Source organism: Haliaeetus leucocephalus, unplaced genomic scaffold (assembly GCF_000737465.1).
Source record: "Haliaeetus leucocephalus isolate CR32 unplaced genomic scaffold, Haliaeetus_leucocephalus-4.0 Scaffold154, whole genome shotgun sequence".
Taxonomy (NCBI): domain Eukaryota; kingdom Metazoa; phylum Chordata; class Aves; order Accipitriformes; family Accipitridae; genus Haliaeetus; species Haliaeetus leucocephalus.
The window spans coordinates 603,566-625,644 of NW_010972590.1; the positions used below are offsets into that span (position 1 = coordinate 603,566).

The window sequence follows — 22,079 nt, forward strand, 5'->3', positions numbered from 1 at the left end:
GGGGGGGGAGGTAGGGGAAGCGCTTGAGGCACTGGGTGAGGTATGTCCCTGCGGCCCACGGAGAGGACCATGCTGGAGCACATGTCCGCACTGCAGCCCATGGAGGACCCCACACCGGAGCAGGTGGATGGTTCCTGAAGGAACTGAAGTCCATGGAGGGCCCACGCTGGAGCAGATATTCTTGAAGGACGGCAGCCCACATGGAGAGCCCACACTGGAGCAGGGAAACAGCGTGAGGAGGAAGGAGCGGCAGAGAGGAGCTGTTACGGACTGACCGTGATCCTCACCTGCCCCCGCACCTCGGGGCATGAGCAGAGGAGTCAAGAGTGAAGCTGAGCCTAAAAGGCAGGAGGATGGTAATTTTTTGTCTTTGTTTCTCACTATCCAAAACTATTTTAATAAATAAAAATAATTTTCCCCAAGTCAACTCTGTTTTACCTGTGACAGTAACTAGTACACAATCTCCCCATCTATATCTCAGTGTGCAAGCTTTCTCATCCTATTTTGTCCCCCCATCCCATTGAGGGGGAGTGAGAGAGCGGCTGGGTGGGCATCTGGCTGCTGGCCAAGGCTAACCCACCACAAGCACTCAAACTGAGAAGCAATACAAAGGTAAGGCTGAAGATTTTAGCAAAGAGACCGTAAAATGATTTCTTACACTGATGGGATTACCATAACTAGTAAGTCATTAACTACATGTTAAAAAAATCTAGGTGTATAAATGAACAGATTTAATGTCTCTGTTTATGCAAACATGATATTAAGAAGTACAAAAGAAATTAATAATGAAATACAGTTTATCAACAAGTATAACAAGGATGTATTTATAACTAAAATAACATTTTTGAGATGAAAGTGTTTCGAGAAATAATTTATTTTTCATACATTAAAAAAGGACTGCAGATGGGTTTTAAAATAAGACATTTAATTAAATGCTTTTTCTCTTGACGCAAAGACTTTTTAAGAAAACTCTTTATGTTTGAACTTCAAGCAGATGGAATTTCTTCTAAGAACTATTCCAGCAAAAATTAATTTATTTCTGTCACCATTTTACATCTTACATTGGGCTTTTTTTTTTTTTTTAAAGAAATCAGTCAAGTCATGGACACAAGTTCTCCAAGGAGCCAATGCTTAAACCTGTTCTACTCTGCTAGCTTTTTTAGTTTAAGATTCTAGGGAAGAAAAAGAAAAATGCATGTTTTCCGAACCTAGATTTTTAAAAAATTCAGCTATTACCTTTCGGTCATCTTTAATATTGTAAGAATAAAACTGATCCAAACCAAAATCTTCTTGAGGTCCTTTGTTTGCCCTTGATGTTTTTTTTTTAAATTTGGTAAAACATTCACTTTTCACTTTGATATTTGTCTTCAATATTTAGATGGTATAAAACCAAGAAAGATCTCTTATTTTACTGGTATCAGGAACTCTTGTGCAATGATCCCGCTCCAGGAGTCAGATGAAGATAGCTAACATGACAAGACCCAGGGTAACATGAAAAATAGCCTTCTGAAGAATATCTTGCAGGTTATGAAGGATATAGAACTAGCTGCGAAAAGTATTTTCTCTCTCAGCATAGCATATGCTCAAGTTCTTCAACATTTATGCTTCATAAATATTCATGATGATTTGAAAAGGTGGGTCTGAAATGGTCTTAAAAGAATGATTTTGGGCACAAGCGCATGCCCAAGCACTTGTTGACAAAGCCAAATGTATGATACTAGATTTTCCATCCAGTCAGAGGGGGAGCAGCCAGTGTTGTAAATGATCCCTTGTCTAGAGTTGTATTAGGAGCATGCACAGAGATTGTCTCCCTCAGCTCTGCTCCTTCTTGCTTTGTTTGCTGAATATTACACCCAAGTATACCCAAAGGCAGATGATCTAGTACTTACATTGCTGCCTTCTGGAATTCTTGTAGTGATACAGTAGAGAAGAATGAGGTTGCTTTAATGGACATCAGTGCATACCATCTTATTCTGAGTGTAAGATTACTAAGGATGTCTGTAAAATCCCTCTGAGCTCTATAGGCAAAAATTTAGCATTACGCATTGATAACAAAGATCCTGCAAGCAATACAGTGGAATTTTGTGGATATTTGCTCATGAATACATCAACGTAGAAATAACACAATGTTCAATTTCAAACTCCCATAAATATATCTGCAGCTAAGAGTAATACTTGTTCAACTCCAGATGATTCTGAACTTTATCCATTTTCTTTTGATTCCTTTTTTGAAAACAAAAGCAGTTCCCAGAATTTCTATGAGGGAAAAGACAGGCTTGTGGTTCCTTTACTAGTATTTCATCTACTTCATGTTCTGATTTTTTACTGTGTGAGAAAACCTTTAAGAACAACAGTGTAAACTTGATAGTTTACGCATAAGCCATGTTCATTAATGTTAGATAATTAACTACCATTATGATGTAAGGTTTACATTTCCGATATTTCCCAAAGATCAATAATTTCCTTTTGTTCTTCTAGGAGAAGTGATATGTCAAATTATGAATGATTTACAATCAGTTCTTTTTAGTTCCTTCTGAAAGGAGCATCCTGACATTTCTAATTCTTATGTTTTCCTCATTCCTTAGGTTGACAAACCAGAAAGGATAAATTACTCTTCTACTCATTAATAAGCTATTTGGGCCTAACAACTATGTACATGATGAACTAAAAAGCCTATGTGGTAACTAAAATTCTCAAAGAAAGATGGCAGTTTCTAGATTCATTCATTGCATCAGGAAAATCAGTACTAAGCATGTGACCTTCCCTATAACCTTTCCCCAAACATTTAAATCCTTATGCATATACAGCACTGCTTTCTGAATCAAAATGTAAACTTGCAATCCAGAACAATAAATTCTCAAGGCTAAGCACATTACACGTACATGTTACTGTAAAATTACAGCACTTTTGCATTACATTGATTTCCCAAGCTTAAAAGAAGCCAGTGTGAAGAAGATGGAGACACAAAGGAAGACATTACCTATCAGCACAGTCTGCTGCAGCTAAAACACACGGTTTAGGTACTGTCACTTTTTATGAACATTTGTCGTGATTTAACCCCAGCTGACAACTAAGCACCATGCAGCCGCTCTCTCACTCCCTGCTGTGGGAGGGTGAAGAGATTTGGAAGAGTAAAAGTGAGAAAACTCATGGGTTGAGATAAAGACAGTTTAATAGGTAAAGCAAAAGCCGCACACACAAGCAAAGCAAAACAAGGAATTCATTCACCACTTCCCATCGGCAGGCAGATGTTCAGCCATCTCCAGGAAAGCAGGACTCCCATCACACGTAATAGTGACTTCGGAAGACAAACACTGTAACTCTGAATGTCCCCCCTTCTTTCTTCTTCCCCCAACTTTATATGCTGAGCTTGACATCATATGGTGTGGAATATCCCTTTGGTCAGCTGGGGTCAGCTGTCCCAGCTGTGTCCCCTCCCAACTTCTTGTGCACCCCCAGCCTGCTCACTGGTGGGGTGGGGTGATAAGCAGAAAAGGCCTTGACCCTGCGTAAGCACTCCTCAGCAATAACAAAAAGTTCTCCGCATTATCAACACTGTTTTCAGCACAAATCCAAAACATAGCCCTATACTAGCTACTACGAAGAAAATTAACTCTATCCCAGCAAAACCAGCACAACATTAAAGGAAAAAGAAACTTTAAAAAGGTATCTGAACATTAAATTAACAGCAGTTTCGGTGGACACAGAAACTAAAATAAGGAATAGATGCCCATGTTGCTGGGAATTCAAGATGTGATAAGAGAAATGAACACTCCAAGGTAATAAAAACACTTCTTTTGCTCTGTGTCGCTCTGGACTAAAAACAGTTATAAAGACAATCAGCCACTAGAGCTACAGTTAAGAACAGCTCTTTCTCCCAAATAATTAATATATACAGCTTTGTTGAACCTTCTAAGAATACTATACCAAAGCAAAATAGTACAAGTCAAAGAGACAACTTAAAATGACTACTCAATTTAAAAAAGTTTTTTAAAAAATATCATGAAAGTTTTTGATTACAGGTTAATACTTACGGTGTCTTCCTTATTTTATTTATCATGTTTCAAAGTAGCGTGTACAAAGCCAAATGGCTTATGGCCACCACGTGACCTCACCAGATGACCTCCGCCTTGCTCAGCAGAGAGAGTTAACTCAGCAGCAATTATGAACTGTTTGGATGATCAATAGTCTTCACTTGGTAACCAGAAATAGTGCTCAGTGATTGAGGGAAGGAAGGTGATTTTTGTAATGAGTTTTATATTAAAAATAAGAAGTCTGTGTACTACAAAATTGTATTTTTATTTCACTAAATATCAATAGGTTTTGGAGATGAAATAAGCTGAAGGTGGAAACTTAAACTCTAAGGAGACTTCTACTCCCCTCCTTCCCTGAGAATAAGTGGTGGTAAAACCTCAATGTGTTTGGAAATACAAATGCAGAGGGAACACTTCAAATTCTTACCTTATGAAGAGTGGCTTCCACAGATTTCATATGACTAATAATCAATTCTTTGTCTCTATTACGAGAGAAAAAAATAAAACAGATTAGTTAATAGAATTGACGCTCTACTGGTGTAGAAATTCATTTTCTGCTACTTGATAAGCATCATGTCTTTAAAAATAATTGTTGATAACTCAAACTGTTATGTTTGTATCTCTCCTTTTTATATCTCCAATGCAAGCCCTAAAAAATAGTTCATGGACCACTATTTGGCACATCTCCATCTGAAAGATGCTTCTGTTGTGGATAAGCAATTAAACTAGTTATATCTATAGGCATATCAATGAACAACTACCGTGTTCTTGGAGAAGAAATCTGCAGTCTTGGATAAATAGGGCTTGATGAATGGAGTCCAGACACTAGCAGGAAGAGATTACATTCTCATACTGGAAAAAACTGACAAATTCTATGTTTTTCATCATTATATGGGCCTAACAACCACGGACTTATATGCATACAAGTCTTCCTGTCTTCTCTAAACCTGAACATTCCACTAGTCTTTTTCCAAAAGGAGTCCAGTCAAGGATCCTACCTTTATGAAACAGAAGTTTGGAGAGTACTCTCATGCCTTTTTGTAAATTAGGGCTTCAGCAAGAAAAACAGCTTTGATCAGTTACGCTGCCATAAAAAAACCTTGGTTTCATCTGATGCATTGACAGAAATGGAATTAAAGTTGCATAATACCATATGTCTAAGGAGAACAGGACAGTGTGACCAACAAAACACCACAGGAAATCAAATGGAATCTATGCCAGAAAAGCTGATACACCTTAATATTCCAGGACTGTCTTTTACCTTGTCAGCTATGTAAATATTTTGTTTGAGCTCTTACAGTTTCTAAAACAGAAGTCAAAACCATGGCATTCTTCTGCCTGGAATGACCATCGCTTCCTCATTTTTTGATTCATACTATCCTAACAGCAAATACAGGAAGGTGACCAGAAATGTAGGATTGGCTTTTACACTCCTAGTGAAGCTGTCACATAGATTTTTCTCTTTTCAGGATCCTGTCTTTCTTTGGACTAGATTGACAAGGACATGCTGTTCACCTTCTCTGTTGGCTGCATTTATGTAGTGACTGCTGTTTGTCTCGGTGAAGTCAGTTCTAGAGAGCTAGTTCAACACCATTAATTTCTAAGTTAGTTACTGACATAGAAGTCAGTCTGTTCCTTGCATATTCTTGGGTGTTCATCATAAAAAGGAAAGTATCTGTAGATGGAATTTTGGATCCAAGTTAATAGGTGGTCCCCAGGTTTTTATTTTTGTAAACAGAAAGCCCTCTGACTGTGGTTGATTTATTATCTTAAATAACATCTTAGAATAAAAGTCTCATAATATTTGTTTATACTACCTAGGAAAAAACTTTTTAAAATTAATCTGTTGCACCCCTACATGCCAGGATCCACATTTCATTCAGTCTTTATTTCACATATTTGTCAACTCCTACAGGTGTAAGGGAAATTGGAACTGGATCATAGAACTATTCGTTAGGATTATTATCCAGAAATGTAGTTCAGGCATGAGGAACATGCTTTACATCATCTTTTACACTACAGCTGGGGTGAAGGTTTGATAGAGAGTTTCTATCTAGCAGAGAAATGACCAAAAGGCTACTAAATTTCTGTCAAGTTCAATGCTATCAGACACTTTTATTAATATTGCTTCCTACTTTGGAGGAAAGTGGAACAGAACTGCTGGCCACCACTGCAAGAAAATCAAGATAGCCATTCTCAGAATGAGCCAGCCATCTTGCTATCCTTTAAAGTTGTAGAAAAGATTAGGAAAGAACTTGGAAGACACCCATACAGCATTGCTTACAATCACTCAGGTTATGGAAGAGGTATTAAAATAAGATTTTCTGGACAAAAGTAAAGTCTTACTTTGCTTGTATGTTCCAAAGGGAAAAAAAGACATTTTTTATGAAGAGTTGGTAGAACAGTAAGTGGTATAGGTTTTTCCTTTGTCAATATTCAATTGCTATATACAGAAATAAAAAGAATTTTAAAACCACTTCACATTAAAATAACTTTTTATGAATATAAGAAGGGTCACAGGGAATGATCTTTACTACGGTGCATAAAATAGGCTGGGGCAGGGTGAAAAAGGGGCAAGCTTTCCAGAGCAAATCCTTCTTCAGGTCACATCTGGTTTAGTATACTCATACCAAATAACATTTTTCATTTTAATTAGCTTGTTAAACATTTCACTGATAACTATATTAATTACATTATTTCACTTGTGCATAAAACCCTTAAAGCTTCTAAGATACTGTTCTTCAGAGCAAATGTATCTCAGGTATAATGAGAAATTTTAATTTTAAATTAAACTTTTTTTAAAACAGCCATAGACCAACAATACTGAAAGTACATACTGCTATAAGAGTAATAGATAAGAGAGTCTGCAAAGATTTATCCTTTTATCTGACTATATGACTGTAAGAGGTTAGTAATAATCTTATTCAAGTCAATGGAACATCTTTTGACTACCAATCTTTCCAAGATTGGTCCCTGAACATTTCCTTCCACTCTCCAGGTTATGGTATAAAAAGGCATGGGTTTTATGTCTAAATCCAAAACTCTCTGAAATCAGCTGAAAGATCTATCCTATTCCACAGACAAGACCAGGTCCAAAATGGGTTTCAGCCCCTTTGGCAGCCAAGACCTGTCACCTAGCTGATGTTTCTGTATTTATTATAAATAAATTGTATTTCTCTATAAAAAGATGACGTGGAAACAGAAAACAAGCAATTGTTTCTCAAATAAACAGAGTGTTAAGGATCTGCCAAAGAGATGCTCTCAAATCAGTAAGATAATTGGCAAATAAAAATGCCCATGCTATTTCAGGACCCAGAATTTGGAGCACTATTATGGGATAACTACAGAAAACATACCATCTAGTATCCTGAACTAACAGTTTTCTTTGTAGAAGACTATCACTGAATTTCAAAGAGAGACAGATGTACTTTTGTTTTCTAGCATTACATTAGCCAGGGCTAAAACCCTGTGCATGAAAGTAAGAATTGATCTTTTGTCCGTTTTAAGTGATCTCCCCAAGGTCCCAGCGCTCACTTCACTGCCATGCAGAGGGCACTCTCTGCATCACGGATGCTCTCTTTCAGTCCACGCTTGTCCTGCTCCAGCTGGGCAAGAAGTCTATTGAGCTGACGCAGAGATTGATCTTTTCTTCTCAGCTCCATCTTTGCCTCAGAGAGTCTCTGCAAGCAGACAGAAGGCAGAGTTACTTGTCAGCCCAAATAATTAACTTCAATTTATGCCATAGGCTATTAAACAAAGTGGAAAACAGACTGACTGTGAAGTAGATTTGGACCATTACATGCTAAGGTTTTACAAATTCTCTAGCAAAACCATTACTAACTCAGAACCCCCCATTTTTAGTATTTTGCCTGTGTACAAATATGTTTTATAAAATAAAGTGATTTGTTTATCAAACAGGTACATATACTGTGCTACAGGTACTATATTTACAAATACCAGATCTGAACACAGTGGAAATAATCAAAGAGTACAGCATTAAAGAGAACAGAATATTCTCAAAACTGAATTTATAATGAACATTAAAGAAAAGGATTCACAAAGAAAGAAAGGGAATATACAAAGTAGCATTTATTTAAATATTCTGCACTATTCAGAAATTTCAGGATTAAAAAAGAATAAGAATCTAATATTCTCTATTAGTGCATTAAGTACAGTTTTGCTGCAATTCTTGCTAAGAATAAATCGCTATTTTATGGTGCTTTCACTATTTTAACATTAGTTTTCCAATATGCAAAATAGTACGTGTATTTTTTTAATGTTTCTCTCTGGCTTAGAATTAACACAACATGCATTAAATCAATTCAGATTAATCCAATAGATGACAAATAGCACACAGAACTAATTAATACAGAACCTGGCTAGTTGCTACTCCTTTCTGCTGGGATAAATCAATACTTTTATAGACTGGAGTATTAATAACATGATTTCATAGTTTGCTAAATGTTACATTTCACTTACAGCTGTTAATTGCCTTTTTAGAAAGAAATTATAATAGGTGACTATAAACATTCTTTTACCAAATGCAAATTCCCTGACAGATTCTTAACCAATATAGAAGGATAGTGAAGGCAGCACAGTTGCAAGACTGAGCTCTTGCACCTTGTCTTCAAAATTGATGGATGTTTTCTGCTTAAGTTCTAAGAATGCTCTGCATAATTTGTACTCAGGATTACTTGACCTGGACTGTGGAACATGGATAATAGGTATTATGCTGTGGATATGTATTAAGAACAGTATATACAAAAGCTGATAATAATTTGGAGGGCATTGAAAATTCAACTAATCTGAAAATCAGACCTCGCCAAGTGTCAAAGGCACTTCAAAAAACAATATGCTAGAGAAAATTTCTATAAAATAACAAAGTACAGCACAAAAGTGCATAATCCTGCAAAATAAACTGAAATCTGTGGATTGGCATAAGTTTTCTTCGAACATTTCTCAAGACAAAAAAGCAACTAGTTATTTCAACAGAGTATTTGGAAGGTACAGCACCTCCACCTGAACTCTCTGTTCAGCAATTTACAAAATCCAGGCTGAGATTAATCACTGCTGTAAGAAAAAAAACAATCAGGAGTTTATTTAAGAAATTCTAAACCCCAGAAATGTTAGTATTAGTTTTGCTCAAATTACTGCAGGTTGAACAACTCTATTCTGCATCTTATGTCATTATTTTTGATGAAGAATGCTATTTTTCACCTAAGAAAAGATAAATACACAGATCTCATTCTTCCACTGCATTATTAGGATAAAGATATCCAAACCCAGAAGTGTTGCTTTCAGAAATTCTACCCTAATGCCACCAGCAGCTACGAAAGCCCTGTCTGAACAGCTGAATTTGTGAACTGTCAGGTTTTCAGAACAGCTATTTCCAAGAAACCAGATGTGGATTAGCAAGGATAAAAGGAGCTGTCTTTAATTTAAGAACGACGAACATTATCTTCCTCCATTTATTGTGTTTACTGTTTGTTTGTTTGTTCTAGGCTAAGTCAGCATTGAGGAAACAGATATGAAAACAGAGTCAAGCCACCCTCTCCACCCATATTCCCATCTTTTTAACAAACAAAATTTATTGAACAGAGAAAAATGTCTCTGTTGCCAACACTTTGTCCATCCGACCTCCTCGTCTGATTGAAAAATCCCTTTTTAAGATGTAGTCAGAGGACTGAGCTCTGGCTGATGTAGAATAGGTAATTCTGCTATTTTGATGCAAGCAACTTTTGATGTAGAGGCTGCTGGAATAGAGTCTGGCTCCAAGATTCCAGTGGTCTAAATGAATGAAGAAAGATAGGATAACAGGAACATTATGTGTATTTATTTCATTTTTATTAGATAGCTATCCTTCTACAGGGGCTGAAGAGTTGTCTGCTCCCACATAAAGCTTTCCTCACTGACCACAAATGGTGAAGAGACCCACTAGGTATCAAAATCTTCTGGGAGCTGCTAACTAATCTTGCTTACCAACTGCAAGCACAGGCCTATTAATGAGGCAATAACAGGGATGAAAGCATGAAGCCTAACTCTTTGAGAGGCATGGGCAGCAATCCACACTAGCTGGTGACGAAGCAATATAGAAATGCTTAAATCAAATATCTCACTGAACAGCTGCTTTATCATATTCAAAGCTTTCACCATTATTTACAGAAATCTCCTAAGGATTCAGACTTTACCTATCAATAATACTGCAATATCTAAGCAAAATGTAAACTGATTTTAGCTCTCTAAAAGCAGTTTCAGCATTCACTTGAAGTTCCTTGCTACTGTGGGTTAAAGTCAAGCCTTGGAAATTGCTCAAATACAGCGTGGAGTATTCTAAAGTAATGGCTGCTAAGCCTCTCTTTTTTTTCTTCTTCAGATTGATCTAATTAAAACCCTTGATAAACTTTATGGACTCTAATATTTCCAGCTGAGTGACTGAAACCAAGAGGGTGTGCCTCAAGGCAGCAAGGCAACAATGATAAGCAGCAGGTTAGCCACTAATTTCTCAGCCAGGGTAGATTGTGAAAGTGTGATGTTCTGATATCCAAGAAAGTGTTCAGGAGAGAATAGGATAAATCAAGTTTAATAACTCTGCTCCTAATTGTTCCCTCAATGCTCCACTCTAATTACTTGGAGAACTCTCCTGACTGTCACCTGATATTAAGTTGTTGGAGGCTGAGTGTGGAGCAGTGAGATAATCAATAAACATTTAGTGGGGAGAAGAATGAAGATCCTGTTAAGCAGTGGGAACCTGCAGCACCCAAAGCCCTTCTGCTCATGAGAAAACCTATGGGAGAGCCATAGTGATTGCAAAGCAATAATCCAAAGCACTGTTTTTAGGCCTTGAGGCCTTTAGGCAACAGTACATTTGAGAAAAAAAGGTTAACACGGTCACCCTAATTACAGCCCATTTTCACATTCTTCATATATAAGCGAAGACAAGCCAATTAGGTAGAAAGGAAGATAAGGGAAGTTTTATTTGTATACTAATTAAACCCCTGATGAAATTAAAGGAAAAACATACAGCTCTGTAATTGTGTCTGAGAAAGGTCACTTCAGGTTCAGTTATCAGAAAAGCACAGCCTTGAGATATTTCACTTAATCCACAGTATAGCCCTTATTTTGCCCCCCCAGGTCTTAGTATTTACAAAAATAAGAAAATTTCAAAACCTGATAATGCATTTATCTTGAAATGTTTTCTGTGGACAATTACAATTGTTAGGAATTTGAGGCTAAATACGATAAGAAGAATGAAGGTTTTAAAAACCTACTATGTCTGCACATATTTCTGTGAAGATGCTGAGCTTTCACTTTCAAGCACAAGTGATTCTGAACCAACTTAGAAGCCAAACTCCCAATTTATTGACATTCCATAAAACGCCAGTTATCTGTTTAATTTAGGTGTTTAGGCATTCAGGTGCTAATTCAGACATAACTGCACTCCTTCCTCTACAGTCCACCAAAAGCTCATGGATCAGTTGAGTTTTCATCAGAATCCTTAGAAGGAGTTCACTTTAGAGGTATTTTAGATTTAGGGTTTTTTTCCACATAAACTGAGTATGAAAAACCATTTGTTGGAGAGAACAACAAGTAACTGATAGCACTGAAGAAAAATCTCATTGGATGTCTGTTGGCTGGGTCCTTCCACAAATAATTTTAACAAGCTTAGGCTTTGCAGTGAAGAATCCCTTTCTTCAAAACCACTTACAAAAATAAATCGAAGTTTAACATTGTCATTTTTCACACACAAAAAAAGCACTCTGTTCACAAGATAACAGATGGACAATCACTCTAGATGAACCATGACAGTCACAGTTTAAATTCATGCAAAGCATGTGTGACATTTATACTGAGAGCATATTTGCCAAGACCAACTAAAGCTAGATCAAATTGCTTACTAAATTAGTTTAAATTACACAGACACAACACAGCACTACAAGATATGCAAACATACTGCAGTATGTTTATCATGAACTAGTTTGTGAAATTAAAGATTTTGTTTTCAGGATGAAGTTTTATATGTACATTTTCCATTTAGATGCAAAATATTACTTTTTAAAAGACTTGTACACTGAATACATCCTGAAAATTGTCCTACACACATAACTAATGAAATTCCACAAAGAAAAAAAAAAATACAAAATTTAGCCAGCATCCATTCCTCCACCAGTTGAAACACACTTCCCATTATCCCTGTTGGCAAATATAATCTTCAGGATGATCTCTGAGTGCCCCTCAAAAGACAGTCTACAGATAACCTAGAGAAGTCTTGCATCTTCATGAGGTCCAAATCCAAAAGGTACAAGAAGTTACATTAATATTTAATGTCAACTGTATTTTTAGTGTGCATGACTGCAATGCAAACCAAGTTACATTAGCTCAAACTATACAGCTAAATTTCCACAGGATGTTTTCTGAAAAGAATTGTTACTTATCAAGAACAACTTAAAATGAAACTTCTATCAAAATATCAGATTAAAAATCTCACGGAAAAAAGTTCTGTGGCAGAAAAAATAATTCATAACAGACTTCTCATCGATACATGAAAAAAAAGAACATCTAAGACATACATTTAGACCTATGTCAACAAATAAGATGAATTTACGCTTCTCAACTGGAAACCAAACTGCAATATCAACATACTCTATGTCTGGATTCACTGTGTGTTTCATAGGGCCTGCAGTAGTGTCTCAAAACAGTTTGAAATGAACTCCATGTGGCTGTTCCGCTCTTGCAAAGCAGAGCTAACCTGAGGCTGACCACCCATGACATCCCTTCAATAACAAATGCTTTCACATGCCCTTTAAACTTATCTAGGAAAAGAAATATGAGTACTCAAAAGGACACTTGAATGAGCTGTATCTGCTTTGCAGAAAAAAACAGTGATTTTTTTAACCTCTTTGCTACTGGACCCTCATGCTGACAGCAGCAGTCTTTTCATAAGCTGGCATTCTGAGAAAGGACGTACCTGATGACTCTTCTGTAAGTATGTGATGTAGCATGGAAGCAGTTAAACATAGTTTACAAATCACAGTTTATCTAACAAGGTGCAAAATGGCTCTTCAGGTCTAAGAAAAGTGCCCTTTGTAATGAGGTCACTGAGCACAAGTGGGTCTACTACGCAAAACAGTAATGCCAACCAGTACAACAATTTTAATAAATAACCAATACCAGCGAAATAACAAAATACGAGCGAATGAAGGGATACTTGCAGATATATGTTCACATTTCTGACTCAATGTCAAATACAATTGCTTGTGATTGTTTTATATAAGAGACCCTCATAATATTGGAGCATAAACTATGCTAATATAGAAAGCTTTAGTCAAATCAGTGTCACAAAAAAAGTCAAGCAATCATCTAAAGACAATTCTAAGTAAAATGATTGTGCTGGTAGCTTAAAAAGCAGCTGTGATATACAGTTACTCTTCAAGACCTAGAACCTAAGTATTAAGAAACATTTCAATAAAAATTTATGTGAGAGTTAGTGGATTGGATGGGGAAAATGCATACATTTTCATTTGCAAGCGATTTTTCTTATAAAAGTCATTTGAAATAGTAAGCATTCACATTGTGAAAGCAAATGGCATTACCTATGCATGTCTAGACAACAGTCCATTTATTGACTGAAGCGTAGCTCTCAGACATCCAAGCAAGTCAAGGTACCACAAGCATTTTACCTGCAGTGGTTCAGGCTAGATTTACAGGTAGGTTTAATATCTCTGTCCTACAATGCAGACTTATTTCTCAAGAGAAAATCTACTCTGATCAACAAGAAAAGAATGCATTTTTCAATTGCATTAGCTCAGAATGTTTAGCAAAGCATGACTGAAAATGCTTTATGAAGTCACTGACCTGTGTATGCTTTAATGTCATTGTGAATTAAAAGAGCTTATTAATTTAAACACAGTAGCTACTCCTGAATAATTCCACATAACACTTCTTCCAGACAAGACATCCTACGTTCGCATGTCACTCAGCTTCAAAATAAGTAAAACTAAACAAAACTTCGAAAGTTTTTATAGGAAGTAACCACACAATATAAACTGCCCACACTTAGGCTAGATCCTCATGTACTGTTAGGATTAGCAAACAAAAGCATCGATGTTAAAATGTGTTAGCTAGGTACACTGGTGCATTTGAAGAGAAATAGAGGTTGAAAGAGTTGAGGGACACCCTTTTGAGTACCAAGATGCACTGGGCTTTCCAGACATCCAATAATCTAATCAGAGATAATAATTAAGTCCTACTTTTAAACAATGTTTTGGAAAATGTTAAAGAACATAATAAAATTTATGCACATGATAATCTAGAAATTTTTATCATCTTCTAAGCTAAGTGAATTATGCTCTATTACTGGAATGCTGCAGAGAAGGATTATACTACCTTAATGGAACAAAGACAATTTTAGAAAAACTCAGGCTTTATCACTGTGAGTTTTAAGTGTATTAGAAAGACCCTTGATGTTAAATGAGAATAAATTTTTGGAATCACATGCATAGTGGCATGAGTACACGATCTTTTACTCCTCATTCACCTCTGACATGCTACCTCAGGACTGATGTTTCTTTTTTCTCCCTAGAAAAGTAAATTCCTTTCCCACCACAATACCTAACCCTCTGTAACCGCAGACTAGACAAGATCCAGCCCTGCAGAAGCAGCAGCTTTTCTGTGCTTTGGAAGTGTCATGCCTTTATATCAGCTACTTAAGTGCCACAGAAAAGAAGTAATCCTATTTTTTTTCACTGTTACACTTTTAACCCTGATAGAACCCCAGCCTTAGGGTTGTTACAGTTCCAAGATTCAAGATTTCAAAAAGATGGTTTATACCTGGTACTGCAAAAGAGGACTTTTCATAACTCTCTCATGTACCTGTATGTAAGCGAGGCACCTAACTTTACAGGGAAATTCTGATGCTGCTCTGTAACACTGCTCTCTGCTATACACAAGCATCTGTAATACTGTCGCTTAATTTTGCTATACATTATCCAACAATGCACATTAGCACACAATGTGCAAGATTAAGATACAAACAGCACTTAGACTTTATCTTTACTATGATTTAAAAGTGATACTGTATCACATGTACATACGCAGAAATATTTAGCTGGATATCTATGATGACACAACATATTGCACTAGTTTCTTGCATTTCATTATAGGTGAACTGGGCTCAAACCATGTCTCTGATCATGTCCTTAATGACCTCACATTACCAGTGACTTTTCTAAGCCCAGGAACAGACTATTTTAAGTTTTCAAAAAATATTCTTCCAATGGATCTGCATCCCTCAATTTGTTTGGAATATTTCTAAATCGTAACAGTTAGTTAAGATAATTCAGGAAGAAGGAGAAACAACTGCAATGAAATTATTAACAGTGACAATGAAATGTTACCTACAAATTAAATAATCACAACTTCATTCCCACTGTTTATTTTAAAAGGCATATAATTTGAAGTCAGTGCGAATCTGGACACAGACTAAAAAGTCATCAGGGACAGGTTAAATCACACAGCATTCTGCTTCAGAACTAAATTTAAGAAACAAGTACTATGGTACACTGGCTATATGTCTTCTCTTCAGACACTGGTTCAAAAAAAGGGAATCCTAAGAGTCTTTATAATAGTTTCAAGAAATTTTCTAAATAGGACTTAAGGCTCAGTTCTGAGTAAGAAAATACACTGTCCATGACCTCAATATACTGGTGGTCCCAGTTAAGTTTAGTGCTATAGGTCATTCAGCAGCAGTTTCTTGGAAGAGGCTGCTGCACAATTCCGCCAGACACTAGCACATTAGTGTGAGCCATCACATTAAGCAGTTATGGACAATGTCAAGTATGTCAATTTTATGCCACCTAAAGTTTTGATCTTGCTTCAGCACGAGTTTTTCATTTTCTTTAATTAATGAATTGGACAAATCTTTTTTTAACATGGCACTAACATTAATGCAGGCTTTGGCAGATTTATCACTTTATACAGTTTACATTCAAAAACTGCATTCTCCTTCAGAAGAGTTCTGATCAAACTGCACATTTGTATTCAGGTATATGTGTTTCCAGAGAGAGCCCCAAATGCTGTTTAGTGTATGCACATTTTATTTTAATATTATGTCAACCACATCCTGCTGCATGAAGTATCTGCAGGGGGAAAACACACATACATGATTCTCTTTATCCCTTTTACTTTTTAAACCTCAATAAAATAAGAATGAATTGATAAATATGTAATTTCATACTAAAAGGTCTATTTTACACAGGTCACCCCTATCCCTCCCTTTATTAAAAATTGGAGAGCAGTCTTCTAAGCAGAAAAAACCAGATATTAGTTAAATTTTGTTTTACTGTACAAAAGGCAACTTCTAAATCATTCTGTTGAAAAAGCATCAAAGACGTATTACATCCCAATATTCAGCAAGGAGATCAAAGTGCTATAAAGGCATATTGATTAGGTGTCTCCCTTCCCTCTGGATATGCTTTGTCTCATACCAAGTGCCAGCTGAGACTTGTTATTCATATTTTTCACTTTTGGTATGTTTCCTAAGTGTAAGATAAAATGGCACCACGATGGTAGAAAACTTGGGAAATTACCTGCTTCACTCACATATAGAAGCAACAGTAATAAATATGCTTTATTATCAAACGCATTGGGTGATACCACACAAACAATTATTTTAGTAAATTAACTTTTTTTTTTTTAAGAACACTTATTTATTCATTCTCACACTTGAGGAATTTTCTTGTATGACAGCGAAGTACTATTTATAAATAAAATCTTAGGACTGTTACTTATTATTGAGAATCTTAAATTCATAATTTTTAAATAATTTAATTACTTACTGTATAGTCCACAGGATAAAAACAAAACAAAACAAAACAACAATTAATGTGCATTTTTAAAGTACTTCTGAGACAGTTAGAAGATTCATGTACCAACAAGAACTTCAGTGGGTTTTTCATAAATACGTATTGTAAAAATCAACACAAAAATTTAGGCAACATAAAAAAATAATTTTTGTTTTGAGTTTGTTACCCTGCTACAATCTCGAAGAGCGTTCATGCTTTTCATGATTAAAAGAAGATAGCATAGTATAGACTTCGGAAGCTGAAAGGGGTATGAGTTTTGAAACAACTTGCCCGTGAAAATCATCAAATACCTAATGAAAATAGAGTGTCAAATTAAATTAAAAAAACAAATTACATGAAAGACAGGCATGGCTGCTGTCATAGTATGTAGCCAAGAAAGGGGACCAAAGTGCAAAGGAACGCATCTCTTGCTTTAGCCTTATGCCAGTTAAATACATACATACTCCAATAGCTTAATTATATTCCAAGAGGTGTTTGAGAGTGAGTGAGTTACAGTTTCACAAGAAGATACAAAGATCTTTACAGAGTTAGCTTCACACAAATAGAAAGGGAGATCACGGGAAAACCTAAGGTGAAAAAATGATGGGGCCCTAGAGATACCCTACATAAACAGCAGCAAGAAGCAAATCTATATATAAAGGACTTGTATATCAAGAACCTGTATAGCAGAAAGTCCTACACATTGATATCTAAACTACTAGGAAAAATAGGGTTTAGAATACTTCTTTAAAAACATCACATGCTGTTTTAAAGATCTATTGATCCCCTCTGCACATCTCAAGGTAACAAAGTTACTTTGTAGTTGACCCAATAATATAACAAAGATCTCCCAGGCACTGGATTTACCAAGAAGCCTTTCTGTATTTTTGAGTGAAAACTGAAACATAGTTGAAGGTCTTGAAATAACAGGGATAAATGGTATGTAAGTACATATGCTTAATACCCACACACTGTAATTACACAATAATCCCATTTTTCTTCCAAATTACATGCCAATAAATCTTTCTCACTACACTATAAATTCCAAGGTCATGGTCAGAGATGTTTATTAGTATAATTACAATGCAGCAATAAAACCATTAAGCTTTTAGATCCCAATATTGTTCCATTTACTCTCCCCTCCCCCCAAGGGAGAAAAATAGTTCCTACAAATGGAATACCCAGAAAACATTGGAAGATACTTTTAAAAGACTATAAAAATGCTCTGGTTCATGCAATTACTTTGTTAAAGTTTTCCTTTTTCTTTATTTAATCTTTGACAGAGTGTCAGAATTTCTTTTTTTTGAATGGCACAGTGCTGCAAACAGACTCAAAATAAAAAGCATTCTCTGAAATAGGCAACGTTACTACACTGTAAAGATATAACTAAAGCATTCTAGATTTTCCTGTGTGCCAGTCATTAATATATTAGACCAAAAACCCCAAAGTCTTAGCCATCTGTTGAGAAGTAACTTGCAGTCCAAATTCTTGACTCTTGTTTCCACAGTAGTTTCATTATTCCTGGGCACAATTCTACTTCCCTTCCTCTGCAAACTACCAGAAGGGCACTTAAGTGCATGATTAGTAAAATAACTGTTGAAATCAGATTACTGAATCAGACTAGCGTGATCAAACTATAGAAAGAAAAACCTGTTATTACTTGGAAATTAACTCGTGGTCATAATTAGCTTTCAAAGACTAAAGTGATGTTATATAATCATGACTTATTCCAGTGTTCTCTCTCAGTGCCTTAATTACACCCAAATTGTTAGAATGGTGAAAGTATCTTCCTCAGTTATCTTAAACTCTTTGACACGTTAAAAGTAAATATGAATTTTTCTAACATAGGGATGTCTTTTCTTATTAGATAAATAATGTTTACACCTGACTAGATTGAACATAAATGTAATAAACTGACAATTCCTTTCACTCTTCTGTCAATGTAAAGTAGAAGCCATTTTGGAGATTATTTTATTATTTTCTTACTGTACAAAGATAGTAAAGAATTTGCCTGACAAAAACAGCCTGAATAATACTCTTACTAATGAATAAAATATTTTGTAGTAGGATAATTCAAAAAATAACAAAAAATGCTCACCTGGTATGAATATGTGTTCAAATTCCAACATAAAATCTTAACATTGCTCAAATTACAGTGAGCTTTTACTGACATTCAACTTGCAAAACTAGACAAAAGAGGAACTGCAGAGGAATGAAACAGTAACACAGTGGTAATGCCAATACACTTTCAAAATAAGAGCTTCCAATTAAATTATGTTTGTGTGACTCATAGTGCAAAATTTTGAATTGTTGTATTGAACTTCATGTTAATGCAAACACATAACTAGTTCATAACAACAGATTTTATTCTTTCTCCTATTCTGCTCATTACTTACGTATTTTCTAGAAAGCCTGACTCAGAAAAGTTAAGGCAGACCTTCAACAACTTGGTTGCTAGTTGCTTGGTTGCTTCATTGATGATTATGGAGGAAATACAATACTTTTTGAGTACTGACCATGCATGGCCATGTACTGATCTCAGTCCCCCCAGACTAGTCATGCTGATACTGATGAATGCTCTAGGCACAGAACAAAGGAAATACACAGACCTAACAAGCTGTCTGGAAATAAGTTAGTTCAGCAAGGCAATACAGGGATCAAGATTCCTAATGTGATGATCTCTAAAGTGGAAAAAGAACAGGGCAACCCTTGGACTCTGAATCTTGGAGGCTAACCAGAGAATCAAAGCAAGGAGAGCTGTGAACCGCAACATAAAGAGCTGCCTTCAAAGTGCTAAACAGAATAGTGTATAATTATTTATCTCCAAGAGAAGATTTAATACACAAGTTTGTGATTTTTAAAAAAAGTAGACAGTAAGACAATAAAAGAAACTTCATGGGCAAACCACAGAAGAGAGAAATTTAAGGTAAAGTGTAAGTTTAGACATCTGAAGTGCAGACTGAGTAATAGAATGCAGATTTCCTCACTGTTGTCTTCTCTTCCCTTCTGTGAGGAGAAGCTCTCAGGTCCAGTCCACAACAAGATGTTGTGTCTTTCCTATTAAGTAAAGATAGCAGCTGCTAGAAGGAAGCCTGGGAAGACTACCCCCTCCCATATACCTAAATTCCATGTACAATGCATTTGCAATCTTTTAAACAAGAAAGCACAAAGGACCAGCTCCAACGCAAGTCTTTAGTTGACCTAACTCTTTGAAAACTATCTATCTAAGAAGTTATCAGTAGTGGAAGTTATGTAACAGAGAAAGAGAATGAGCAAACTTACTTGTTTTACAAATAGTGTTAACGCAAACTGAAATACATGACAAAACTGTTTAACCTGTGTCCTAGTTTCAGCTGGGATAGTTAACTGTCTTCCTAGTAGCTGGTACAGTGCTATGTTTTGAGTTCAGTATGTGAAGAATGTTGATAACACTGATGTTTTCAGATGTTGCTAAGTAGTGTTTAGACTAAAGTCAAGGATTTTTCAGCTTCTCATGTCCAGCCAGCAAGAAAGCTGGAGGGGCACAAGAAGTTGGCACAGGACACAGCCAGGGCACCTGACCCAAACTGGCCAACAGGGTATTCCATACCATGGGAGGTCCCATCTAGTTTAGGAACTGGGAAGGGGGGGGCGAGGAATTGCTGCTCGGGGACTGGCTGGGTGTCGGTCAGCGGGTGGTGAGCAATTGCCCTGTGCATCATTTGTCCATTCCAATCCTTTTATTACTACTGTTGTCATTTTATTAGTGTTATCATTATCAGTTTCTTCTTTTCTGTTCTATTAAACGGTTCTTATTTCAAGCCACAAGTTTTACTTCTTTTCCTGATTTTCTCCCCCATCCCACTGGGTGGGGGGGGGAAGTGAGTGAGCAGCTGCGTGGTGCTTAGTTGCTGGCTGGGGTTAAACCACCACAACCTGTCATTTATTGTAGTGAGAAAACATATGACCTCTTTTGACTAAGAACAGGGCAGATGGCAGTGCTAATCCATTCTTACCTACTTTATAAATTATTTAGGTGTTCAGAACATAGAGAGTATGGAAACTAAAAAAAACCCACTTCCTTATTGAATTATAAATTTTAGTTTCTAACCTGTTCAGAGGGGAGCTTGCTTCTCTTTAACATGCTAAACTTGGTTAATACAAATTCTCTATTAAGTTAGATGATAATGGTAATCAGCTATACTGCTTTCTTTAAAAAAACAGCCTTTAATTTAACTGGGCAATGCATAGAAATATTGTTTCTTGACAAAGTGACAAACACGTTTTTGGGAATCAACAGTATCCCTCAGTGCACCCAAATCCTAGCAGTCTGTCCAACTTAAGATGTCAGAGAGTTTAAAAAAAAAAAAAAAAATCCAAAACCTATTTCTGTTCTTATAGTGACTGTAATCTTTGCTGTTGTATTTGAGAAGCATGAAAATCACCTGGTCTTCCTCATGTAAGTGAGGCCTTTTAACCTTTCTGTAAGTTAGAATACTGCATCATTTGCAGAAACAGCTAACTATAAAACTGACTTGAAAAGTGTGTGCAATGGTATTAATAAAAGAAATTGTATAAATAACTGAAATTATTTTTCAGGGAAAATATGTAGCTATAAATATATGAAGAGGAAAAGCAACAAAAAGCAGCAAACTGTCTACCACCTTCACCTGAAATCCACACCAAGAACAGAGAGCCTGCTCAGGGAAAACATCCACTTCTAACAAACCTAGAACTCCCAGTCTCCATCAGAATCTAATTAATTTGGATGTGTCTGTTTGGCAAAGGATACCACACTTTCTGAACACAGAATATGCATATAATGACTTAAATGAAAAAGCTAGTGAAAATAAACACTCCAAATCTTCCCACCAGAAAACATTTTTCTGTGAGTGTTATCAAAGCACTTGGATGATATTCTTTTCTCACTTATGCTGTTGTAAATCAATGGCAGCTTCACTAAACTCAGTAAATAAACCCCAAATTTAGAGTATCTTCTTCTAAAACATGTATTGAAGACTATTTTGAGGTAGATGAGTAGCAAGTTACATGATTTAACATGTATTGCATTTGAAATGCACACAGAGTTATTCATTAACAATTTATAGGACATGCTCCATAAATTAAACCCTAAAAAGATACAGGTTTTATTACAGGTACTAACATACCTAAAGGGAAGTAAACATACACACAGAGCCTGTCAATAGGAAGAAAAAGTATTTTACTG

The 22,079-nt window shown here is 36.0% G+C and overlaps 1 protein-coding gene across 1 annotated transcript in view; it reads right to left on the reverse strand.

Annotated features, from left to right (window-relative positions):
- The window catches only part of CCDC171 (coiled-coil domain containing 171), a 139,947-nt gene that overhangs the window by 39,809 nt on the left and 78,059 nt on the right, over window positions 1-22,079 (reverse strand). Inside the window, exons 20-21 of the mRNA XM_010562090.1 lie at window positions 7,569-7,714; window positions 4,462-4,516 (exon numbers count right to left, since the gene is read on the reverse strand). Of these exons, the coding sequence (XP_010560392.1) occupies window positions 4,462-4,516; window positions 7,569-7,714 (201 nt within the window). The remainder of the gene's footprint in view (window positions 1-4,461; window positions 4,517-7,568; window positions 7,715-22,079) is intronic.